Source organism: Haliotis cracherodii, unplaced genomic scaffold (assembly GCF_022045235.1).
Source record: "Haliotis cracherodii isolate W230 unplaced genomic scaffold, xgHalCrac1.p SCAF_7, whole genome shotgun sequence".
Taxonomy (NCBI): domain Eukaryota; kingdom Metazoa; phylum Mollusca; class Gastropoda; order Lepetellida; family Haliotidae; genus Haliotis; species Haliotis cracherodii.
Genome location: NW_027266330.1, coordinates 48528402 through 48539978, shown reverse-complemented (window position 1 = coordinate 48539978; position 11577 = coordinate 48528402). Strand labels below are relative to the sequence as shown.

The 11577-nt window shown below is 40.3% G+C and overlaps 2 protein-coding genes across 2 annotated transcripts; both read right to left on the bottom strand.

The window, feature by feature from the left end:
* Window positions 1-425: 425 nt before the first annotated feature.
* Window positions 426-3545, bottom strand: LOC139447887 (uncharacterized protein MCAP_0864-like). The gene is made up of 2 exons (XM_071229366.1): window positions 1722-3545; window positions 426-854 (listed from the first exon to the last, which is right to left on the bottom strand). The coding sequence occupies exons 1-2, from the start codon at window positions 3521-3523 to the stop codon at window positions 470-472; spliced, it is 2187 nt and encodes a 728-aa protein (XP_071085467.1). The 5' UTR covers window positions 3524-3545; the 3' UTR covers window positions 426-469.
* A 4132-nt stretch (window positions 3546-7677) lies between these two features.
* Window positions 7678-10084, bottom strand: LOC139447727 (uncharacterized protein MCAP_0864-like). Its single transcript, XM_071229198.1, has 2 exons — window positions 8703-10084; window positions 7678-8127 (listed from the first exon to the last, which is right to left on the bottom strand). The coding sequence occupies exons 1-2, from the start codon at window positions 10040-10042 to the stop codon at window positions 7734-7736; spliced, it is 1734 nt and encodes a 577-aa protein (XP_071085299.1). The 5' UTR covers window positions 10043-10084; the 3' UTR covers window positions 7678-7733.
* Window positions 10085-11577: the final 1493 nt, after the last annotated feature.

The window sequence follows — 11577 nt, the reverse complement described above, 5'->3', positions numbered from 1 at the left end:
TCTCCTAAAGGTATTAGCCGTGGAATACTTCGACATTTTACGTATTATACGCACATTTCTCTCAAAATAATCTCACCAATTACAAGTGCATTCAAATTAACCAAGTCTTACTAAACGTGCAATCTGTTCGTGCCTGAACGTTCCGAAGAGGTGATATGCCGAAATGACTTTTCAAAATGGTAGTCATGTGTAAGATTGAATTGACATTCTGAAAGTTATTGTAGAGAGAGCACACATGTTGCAGCTTCATGGGCCTGGTGATTTCCTTAAAACAATATGGCTGTTTTATGTCTTTTGATCGGCCGGATGTAGATGAATGTGAGCTGCAATGGACTCCGATGATCTAAACGTGTGAACTGTTATCAAGACATTACTGTTTAAAAAAAATCTGATAATGTAAGACATGACGTGAGGAAATATGGGACCGTCTTTACTGACTCAATTCTGGTACAGGTTCTCTTTCAGAAGGTTAGTCCACTGACAATAGCACTCCACCAAAGCGTGATGACGGAACTCTCAGAGTGAGGTTGTTGGAGCTTGCCGCCTGCACCCATACATCACTGCCCTTGTTAACATGATCGATAACAACAATAGAGGCATGGTAATCCTTGACATCTGTGTCCATCGCCATCCACCCGTCAGTCTTCATGAGGTAAATGAACGTTTGAGACTTGGACTCAATCAGTACCAATTGCGTCCAGAACATGTATGTTCCAGAGACTGGTGCAGTGAACTTCCCTGTACTCGTGTTGTAGCACGATCCAGCATTGTAGAAAACGTGATGAAAAAACAGGAGGTCTCCAGGTGCCTGGATTGTAGGGCTATGAACGTTGAATGCAATCTTTGGTTCTGGACTGAAAGGAAAGACAGCTTGCATCAACGAGTTTAATGAAAGTTTTTTTTGTGAACAGTTCGGGTATATGTTGTTAATAATTATAATACAAGTCCATTAATAATGGATTCCATTCACCCGATCAATGGATTGGTGGCACTCATTCTCAGCTTCCCAGGGAATACATCACCAAAGTCGCCCGTGAGGAGCTAGAAGGCGATGGTGACATTACCATCTAATCCTAGCAGGGACACATTCACTGCTAGGTTAACAAAGACATTTTCTAAGTGACGTGACAAAGGAGACACCACATGTGCTAGAAACTCTCAGGAGTCAAGTGGCCGAACTCTGTTGGTCATCCAACTCATTCTTCGCGACCAACGTTGCTTCACCAGATTTCTTTACGTGTGCGTTGTACTCAGGATCACATGTGGCACGTGATGATAATGAATGAAAAAAATATTGATTTACATCGCATCAGAACTTGTCCACCTATTTACGGTGAGAACCAGTTGAGAATATTCCAGCATGAACATATTAGTGAGTGAGTCGGATCGGCATTATTTCAGCCATATGCAACAGTCACAAAAAGATGTTATCAAAGGCTACATAAAATATCAGCCACAGACACAGAAGAGATGTATAACTACTTGTTGAAAATGTTATTAAGATTAATTTCACTGAAGTTATTATCCATAGTGATTTTTCATTGTAATGCAATAGTGTCTCTATGACAAAAGGACAGTGCGTACACACACATTAACAATGTGCCGTTCTACTTTGACAGTAAATGTTTAACTGACATTCACTACCCATACTATTATCGTGGAAGCCTGTCCAAACACTAATTCTTATGTAAACCATGTATACAGCAAACCCGGCATCTTACCGAAAGCTTGAGACCTGTTCTTCCACAGTAGATATGTTTCTTTCCAAACTGCTGACGTCTGAGCTTGTAAGACTGAGATTTCTCTCCACAGTTTCTAGATCTGCATTGACTGACTGCAGATCATGAGTGACATTAAGCATGTTTCCTTTAGTTGTGTTCAGATCTCCCATTAAAGACTGCATCGTCTGAGAAATCTGTGTCAGGGACTGCTTATTGTCAAAAGATTGCTTCTTTTCACCTGCCATGTCACTTTTCAAAGCTGTGATGTCCGAGTTTGTGAGACTGAGATCACTCTTCACAGTTTGTAGATCTGATTTGACTGACTGTAGATCATGAGTGACATTCAGATTATTTCCTGTATTTGTGCTCACATCTCCCATTAAAGACTGTATCGCCTGAGAAATCTGTTTCAGCGACAGCTTGTTGTCAAAAGATTGCTTCTTTTCATATGCCATGTCTATTTTCAAAGCTATGACGTCCGAGCTTGTAAGACTGAGATTTCTCTCCACAGTTGCTAGGTCTGCATTGACTGACTGCAGATCATGAGTGACATTAAGCACGTTTCCTTTGGTTGTGTTCAGATCTCCCATTAAAGACTGCATCGTCTGAGAAATCTGTGTCAGGGACTGCTTGTTGTCAATAGTTTGCTTCTGTTCAACTGCCATGTAACTTTTCAAAGCTGTGATGTCCGAGTTTGTGAGACTGAGATCACTCTTCACAGTTTGTAGATCTGATTTGACTGACTGCAGATCATGAGTGACATTAAGCATGTTTCCTTTAGTTGTGTTCAGATCTCCCATTAAAGACTGCATCGTCTGAGAAATCTGTGTCAGGGACTGCTTGTTGTCAAAAGATTGCTTCTTTTCATATGCCATGTCACTTTTCAAAGCTGTGACGTCCGAGCTTGTAAGACTGAGATTTCTCTCCACAGTTTCTAGATCTGCATTGACTGACTGCAGATCATGAGTGACATTAAGCATGTTTCCTTTGGTTGTGTTCAGATCTCCCATTAAAGACTGCATCGTCTGAGAAATCTGTGTCAGCGACTGCTTGTTGTCAATAGTTTGCTTCTGTTCAACTGCCATATCAGTTTTCAAAGTTGTGAGGCCCGCGCTTGTAAGACTGAGATTTTTCTTAACAGTTTGTAGATCACGTGTGACATTCAGCATGTTTGCTGTAGTTGTGTTCATGTCTTGCGCAAGCTGTGCAATTTGGTTAGACGTATTCTGTGCCAGAACCTTTGCAGATTTAATGTTTTCTGTCAACTGATTTTGTGCAATTAACTGTAGTATTGGCGCGGAACTTTGAATAAATCCATCTGCTTCTCTCTTTACATCATTCAACGTTGAGTTTACAAGCTTCAGTTGATTACTTAACATCCTGATATCTGACTGCACTGTATTTACTTGTGGAGTGTCAAAGGCCGAACCAACACTTGTAGAATCCAGCCCCGTTTGGTTCAACTGAAAATTACCATTGCCCTGCTTGACATCTTTAAGTTCCGCCTTTACAATGTTCAGTTCTTCTGTCGATAACCTGAGATCTGTGTTCAAAGACGCCACTTCATCTTTTAGAGAGTCAATTTCCCTATTTGCCGACTGCTGTAGTGCCCTACTTGTCTGGAGATCTGTTTTCAGCTGCCCAGTAGTCGTCTGCAGACCAGTAACAGTGTGTTCAAGCGAGGCGACGTGGTTTATGATGCTGGATATATCGGCGCTGCCATCAAGCTTGGTCATCGGCAAAACGTGCCCTGATAGCGTCCCAGTGAGACAAGTGTACAGAAACACAACTGCCACAGACATTTTCGTCCGTTGGTCTGCAATGATAAATTCAACTGCTATCAAAATGTAACGGATCACGTGTCAAAGTTATGTCCTTGATGTCAAAGTGCAAAGCATGAAGCTCCTATTTTGGCATAGGTGTACTGTGAGATTAACATGTGTTTAGAAGCCACTGTGAACCAGATAGCAGAAAGATATTTCTTTGCTCAAAAGAATGTAAACGCAAGGCGATTCTGATATGCTTTTTCCTCTTTTAAACATAACCGTGACCCTGACTGTTTCTTATCTCGTGAAAGTGTGGGGTCACAAGTGGCCTGGTCGTCTAATGCGCTGCAATTGGCTGTTCCGTATTCATACCAGAAACCTATGATGTGAGTTCGAATCCCAGATTTTGCCTGATTATGTTTCTAGATTTGCCAGAACTATATCTGTGCTCGTGGGTTTCACAGGAAAAGTATCTGTTGGGTAAGGCTAGTGTGGCATTTTCTTCGATGACACACTCATTTACATTCTGTGGTTTCTGAATAGGACCTTATTCTTTTCTGATAACAAGATTGCTACATTGCTGTTCATTGTTATCAGAAGAACAGATGTAAGTACGTTCTTGTATCATTGTCATTTATAAGGAGCAATTTTTAATATACTTCATTCATTCATTTCATCCATTAATTGTTTGCGTGTGTGTAACGCCAGTTTCTGAGTCAATGGAAAGCTGATTTCATTATGACAGTAGAGGTAGTTACCTTTGGCGAACCTTGACTTTAAGTTTGCTGTAAAAGACAAATATTATGTCATCTAATCTACGCGTTCCGTACGTGCTCGTGCACACATGAGGACAGTCTCATTTATAGTTCCTTCTGTGGCGTGAATACACGTGGCTGCTGGCGGGGAGCACTGAGTGACCAGCACCAGTACTGTCAAACACTATATTAGAGAAAGGTAATTTATTAAAACCAAAGTCAGTCATACAAATATATATAAATATATTCAGGATAACTTAGTCATGTGTTTGAGTGGGTGAGTGAGTATGGTTTTACGCCACTTTTAGCAATCTTCCAGCTATATCACGACGGGGGACACCAGAAAAATGGGCTTCACACATTGTACCCATGTCGGGAATCGAACCTGAGTCTTCGGCGTGACGTTGGAATGAAAAGCTTTCAGTTGTTGACGACAATGATCGTCTGCAAGGCAAGGCGAAATAATGTCATTAAACATTGCTTATTGAACAAAAGGGATAATAATCGTCTGCAAGACGACTATTTGCAACGATATATTCTCATTAAACATTGCATATTGGAAAAATAAGGACTCGAATGAATAGTGACTGTGAATAGTTAATATTTTAGTCATATTCATTTACAAGTTGGTAACCCACTCGCCATCGTTTAATGTAAGACATTGGTTGTAATTACACGCTACACAATAGACAACAGACATGACAATGACAAAGGAACACACCCTGGAAGATGTTGCATAGTCGTTGTATACACAAAACTACACAGAAGGTTCGGATGATCAGATACGACTCAATGCATTAGGGTGTGGTTCGTATCAGCTTTGAGCATCACTGGTGACTAGAGACATCGTTACCAGCCGATTACGTCATAGACATGTGCAATCACCGGAACGGCCTTTAAACGACCACCTTGTATGATGAATAGACTTATGATATAGTCGGAATCGAACAATGGACTTTTCGTTTAGCACGATTCCGGGGTAGAATAGGTCTTCAGCAACCCATGCTTGCCGTAAAAAGTGACTACGCTTGTCGTAAAAGGCGACTAACCGGATCGGGTGGTCAGGCTCGCTGACTTTGTTGATACATGTCATTGATCCCATTTGCTTGGATCAATGCTCATGATATCAATCACTGGATTGTCTGGTCCAGACGCAGGCGTCGTTGTCGATGGATCTGTTGCAAAACAGGGAAGATAACTGTTCTTCTGGGTCGGATTCCAGCCTCGCGAAAATGGTTCCTGACAGTCTGGTCCGATATCCTTCTCAAACCAGGTATACTACCTGCACTCTCCGTGGCTTGCATTGCTATGACGAAGGTTCGAACAGTCGAAAGTAGCGATCCTGTGCAGGGGTGGTAACTCTTGGTCAGCCGGTTCTCGGACGGTCTGCAGTGGAATTGAACTGTGTGTATCGGTCACAAAGGCAGCAATAGATCGGGTGGTCAGGCTCGCAGACTTGGTTGATGCATGTCATCGATCCCAATTGCGTGGATCGATGCCCATGATATTAATCACTGGATTGTCTGATCCAGACTCGATTATTTACTGGAATATTGCTTGAATATTGCTGAGTGCGGCGTTAAAGAACAAACCAACCAACCAAAATCGTTTAGCACACTTTCCACATCAATGTATCTCAGCCTTCTCATTGATTTAATAGAATCTATGCTACCAACAAACTTTCGTTCCAATCTATACCCAAACCCCATGTTATACAATTACATCTTCATTTTCGATACCCAATTAACTTTACCATAACTTGCAGCTAATAATAATAACTTGTAACATTTTCTTGTGAAACGAGTTTAGTTTACCAATATTTGATGCAGCGTTTGAAAGCAAAATATAGATTGAATATCTACCATACTCACCACGAACAATTTTGGTTGTAGCTGGATTTTTTAACGCCGTGTAAATGTTTACAGGCTAAAGTAAAACATGTACATCACATTCACTCTTGTCTAACCTAAAACATATTTTTTTTTTGGTCACACAATAACCCATTTGACAAGCCGTGGGTCCACCTCTTACCTTATTGTCCACAATAAACATATGTCCAATAAGACACATGTATCCAATAAAACAGACACTCAGACACTGTTTTCACATTGACATTTACCTGAAATGAATTCCCAAGGCAAAACATTGAACATGATATATTTTCTAACTCTTCATTGATATCAGTTATTCTGTTTTTATATGAAAAAAGTTCCTTTAGTTTGTCTTGATTTCTCTCATAGGCATATGCATCAACATGCAAAGAACGCAAAAATTCCACCGCTTGTTTCCGTTGACATCGCTGTATCCAAACCTTCCTCCTTTCTAAAACGGCCTTTTAGCTTGGAAATTTGAAGAAAAGACACTTGGTACTTTTGCTTGATTTAATAGTATACCCGCACCAAGCCAGCACCCCATTTCGCGTCTTTAATACACCGATAAGGGAAAATCACTTCATTGTCAACAAAGAACAAATGTCGGGCGTCTCTCGACTATGACGTCACGGCTACAGCTCAGTCTGTAGCCGGTTTGTCGATATGCATTCGCGCTGGTTGTGTGATCTTGGCAGTTGTTATTTCTTTTTAGATAACAATGAAACCACATACAACTTTTTGTTGGTGTAAATATGTACACTGTATGCCTATTTAACATGTTTTGATGAAACAGATTTCCTTGAACGTCACGAAGCAAGCAAGTCTTTGAAATGGGATGTCGTGTGTATTAATTGGTACGTTGCTGACGTTAGGATCCTACTGACTAAGATGAAGGTGGATCTCCAATCGGTGAATTCTGGCCAAGCCCTACCACTATTCCCCATTCACAATCTGTCAGGTGTTTTCTGTTTCAAAAGCATGTATAGATCTGTTTTCCATGTTTTAAGACATGCACACACAAACTCGACATCGTGTAACCAGTTTTTTTATAAGTAACGTAACGTACCACAAGCACGGAATAACCATTGTTATTACGCATACGTGTTTGGAGATCGGATGTAATGTTTTTTCGTTAGTTGCACATGTGTATTAGATTTTCTTTAAGCTGAAAAGTCCGTTAAATAAACCCAAATCTTTCATTGGATGCCTGAACCATTTTGCTGCTTTCACTTTACGTATTACTCGCATGTTAAATGCCGTAGCCATCTTTAATATTGGATTGAGATTCAGTAAACTGTTGTATAGAGATTATCAATGCTGCCATTTCAAAGGCCTGGTGCTCTCAAAGGAAATGTAGAACATATAGTAGTTTATTCGGCTGAGTAGGTATAAACTACTGAAAATAAGTTAAAGAGACAGATCGACTGTAGTAAAATTAAATAATCGGATATTCTCACTTCTTTGAGTAGTATACATGTCTGCTAATCTAGACGTGTGAAGAGTTGGATTGTCAAGACACTACAAGAACATACATCAGATACAGGAATAAGGACATGAAGTAAGGTAATTGGACCGTCTTTACTAAGTACATTCTAGTACAGGCCCTCTTCCAGACAAATGTTAGTCCACTGACAATAGCACTCCACCGAAATGTGAGGACGGAAATGGCTTAGCGATGTTGTGGGAGCTTGACGTTGTCACCCATACATCATTGCCCTTGAATACATGATTGATAACCATCATAGAAGCATGATTGTCCTTGATATCTGTGTCCATCGCCATCCACCCGCCAGTCTTCATGATGTACATATACGTATTGGAGTCGGATTCAGTCAGCACCAGCTGTGTCCAGAACATGTATGTTCCAGAGACTGGTGCAGTGAACTTCCCTGTACTCGTGTTGTAGCATGACCCAGCATTGTAAAGACTGAAGTCAAAGATAATGTCTGCGCCAGGTACCTGGTCTGTAGGGTGATAAACGTTGAATGCTATATTTGGTGTCTTTGGTTCTGGACTGAAAGGAAAGAAGGAAGGCATCAAGGACATGGGTGATACATGGTGTCACTTCAAAGGATTTTGGAAATGTGTTGACACTAATATGTGTGTACATTAATTTACAATGCGCCAGATTATATTCCCCGCCATTGCGCAACATTATTATTTGCCTGGTCAGTGGGCCAATGGGCACTCGATTTTCCTTTTCAGGTCACACTTCTTTACAGACATGTATCTACCGAGTGGAGACATCACATTGTGTGCATGTGCTTCAGTGTGGGGCAGACCGAAGGCCAAGAAACACCCACCCAACTGATCTATGCAACGTTGTGACCTGTGTATACACACAGGAACTCGTATCACCACGAAATAGGACACAGATAAGATGTAAAAAATATTTGTTGAAAACTGTTCTTAAAGTCTTATCCATAGTGATGTTTCACGTCTACAGTGATCACTTATGTATTAACTTTGAGATTCTATTTGGATTGTACATGTTTAACTAACAATCACTAACAATATTGTTATCATGGAGATCTGTCCAACACAGTATATCATGAGAAAAACATATGAACAGCAATAATGGCATCTTACCGAAAGCTTGAGATCTGTCCCGCTAAAGTAGACATATTTCTTTTCAAATTCCTGACATCCGAACTTGTCAAACCGAGATTGTTTTGTATAGTGCGCAGATCTCCCGTGAAAGACTGCATCGTCTGAGACATCTGTGTCAGCGACTTCTTGTTGTCTATAGTTTGCTTCTTTTCATCTGCCATGTCTATTTTAAAAGCTGTGACGTCCGAGTTTGTGAGACTGAGATTTCTCTCCACAGTTTGTAGATCTGCATTGACTGACTGCAGATCATTTGTGACATGTAGCATTTTTCCTTTAGTTGTGTTCAGATCTCCCATTAAAGATTGCATCGTCTGTGAAATCTGTGTCAGGGACTGCTTGTTGTCAAAAGATTGCTTCTTTTCATCTGCCATGTTTATTTTCAAAGCTGTGACGTCCGAGTTTGTGAGACTGAGATTTCTCTCCACAGTTTGTAGATGTGCATTGACTGACTGCAGATTATGAGTGACATTAAGCATGTTTCCTTTAGTTGTGTTCAGATCTCCCATTAAAGATTGCATCGTCTGAGAAATCTGTGTCAGCGACTGCTTGTTGTCAAAAGATTGCTTCTTTTCACCTGCCATGTCACTTTTCAAAGTCGTGACGTCTGAGCTTGTAAGACTGATATTATTCTTCACAGTTTGTAGATCTGCATTGACTGACTGTAGAACATGTGTGGCATTCAGCATGTTTGCTGTAGTTGTGTTCATGTCTTGCGCAAGCTGTGCTATCTGGTTAGACGTATTCTGTGCCAGAACCTTTGCAGATTTCATGTTTTCTATCAACTGACTTTGAGCAATTAACTGGAATATTGGCGATGCCTTTCGAATAAATCCATCTGCTTCTCTCTTTACATCATACAACGTTGAGTTTATAAGGTTTAGTTGATTACTAAACATCCTGACCTCTGACTGCACTGTATTCACTTGTGCCAAGTTAGACGCCAAAACAAGACTGATAGAATCCAGCCCCGTTTGGTTCATTTGAAAATTATCATTGCCCTGTTTGACATCTTTAAGTTCCGCTTTCACAATTTTCAGTTCTTCTGTCGACAACCGCAGATCTGCCTTCAAAGATGCCACTTCATCTTTTAAATAGGCAATTTCCCTATTTGCCGACTGCTGTAGTGCCCTACTTGTCTGGAGATCTGTTTTCAGCTGCCCAGTAGTCGTCTGCAGACCAGTAACAGTGTGTTCAAGCGAGGCGACGTGGTTTATGATGCTGGATATATCGGCGCTGCCATCAACCTTGGTCATCGGCAAAATGAGCCCTGAAAGCGTCCCAATTAGGAAATTGCACAGAAACACAACAGCCACAGACATTTTTTCGTCAATTTGTCTGCTGTGCTAAAACCAACTGCTATCTCAGTATGACGGATCACGTGAATGTTCGCTTTAACAAGATGTCAAAGTACAAAACATGACAATCCTTTTCTAGTGTAGGTATACTGTGGGAATTTCAAATGTGTTGTCAAAAGCAACCAGATAATACTGTGAGCCAGATAATATTGAGATAATTATGTCAGCTCAGTAGCTTGTCAAAGCAAAACAATTCCATGATATTTTCAATTTTCAAACCGAAACTGTGTCTCAACAACAATAATAATAATAATAATAATGATAATGATAATACTTTCTCAGAACCAGTCACTTCACACTCGAAACCGTAAATGTGTGATTTTGCATCAAAATGTAAATATGAAATGTAGATTATGTAATGAATTTAATGATACTGTCCAACACATTGTCAGTGCATGCCCAGCTTTGGCACAAACTCAGTATCTTAAACGACATGATGGTGTACCTCGATCATTTTATTACCGTCCTCGCCATGCGTGTGGTTCCGACACAGAGGTCCATCCATGGTACGACCCGGAATATGTAGAGGGCGTCATGGAAAATGATCAATACAAAATTCTTTGGAATAGGCCCATTTACAGCCCCAGACGTATCCAGGCCAACATACCTGATCTTGTCCTTTTTGATAAATCCAATGAAATCATTTGTATCATTTAATTTTCTGTCCCCTTTGACCCTAATGAGATTAAAAAGTTTGAGGAAAAACATAGCAAATATGTGGATGTCGCTTTCGAAATGTCCGACTCCCCATTGTTCTTGGTGCTTTAGGTTTGGTACCCCCCAATCTGTTGACTGATATTGGGAGTGTACCCGGGTTTGCTACCAGGAATACAGCCCTTCTGACAAACTGGGTAATGCAGAAGGCTGCAGTGTTGAGGAGTCTTCACATTCTCCGAAAAGTTCTGGGTTGGTTTGCTTAGGCAGCGCTTCCTGAGATGATGAGCCTAACCAGCCTGACTGTGCCAGGCTCACCCAAACCGTCACTGTTGCATATCTTAAATTTTAATCTGTAAATAATACTAATAATTTATAACCTTTTCAGGAACTTGTACATCACAGTTCATGACAATAGAACGTTAAGAAAAAACAACACGTGACAAATATACATAAAGCATTATAGGTGCATACACATGAACCTGTGATAGATATTTAAATTAATAAAGTGCATACAGTACACAGTATCTAAGCTAAGAAGTAAGATAGGGACATTAACATACAACAACAAAATTTAAAAGTTATATTCAAATAAAAGAAGTTAAAGAATTATTTAAAGAAACCATATCTGTGCTACGTGGTAATCGTCCGAAACAGACCTGCGTCACTTTGGGGTTAACCTCCATCAAAATGACACACCATGTAATAACTGAAATAATGTGAAATAAAGTAGCAAACCAAACCCTCTAACACACACTCGCCATAAAGTTGCTCCATGAAGACATATTTCGTTAAGTATTGTGCTAACTTTTAAACAAAGACAGGACCAGAAACAGGTAAGACAT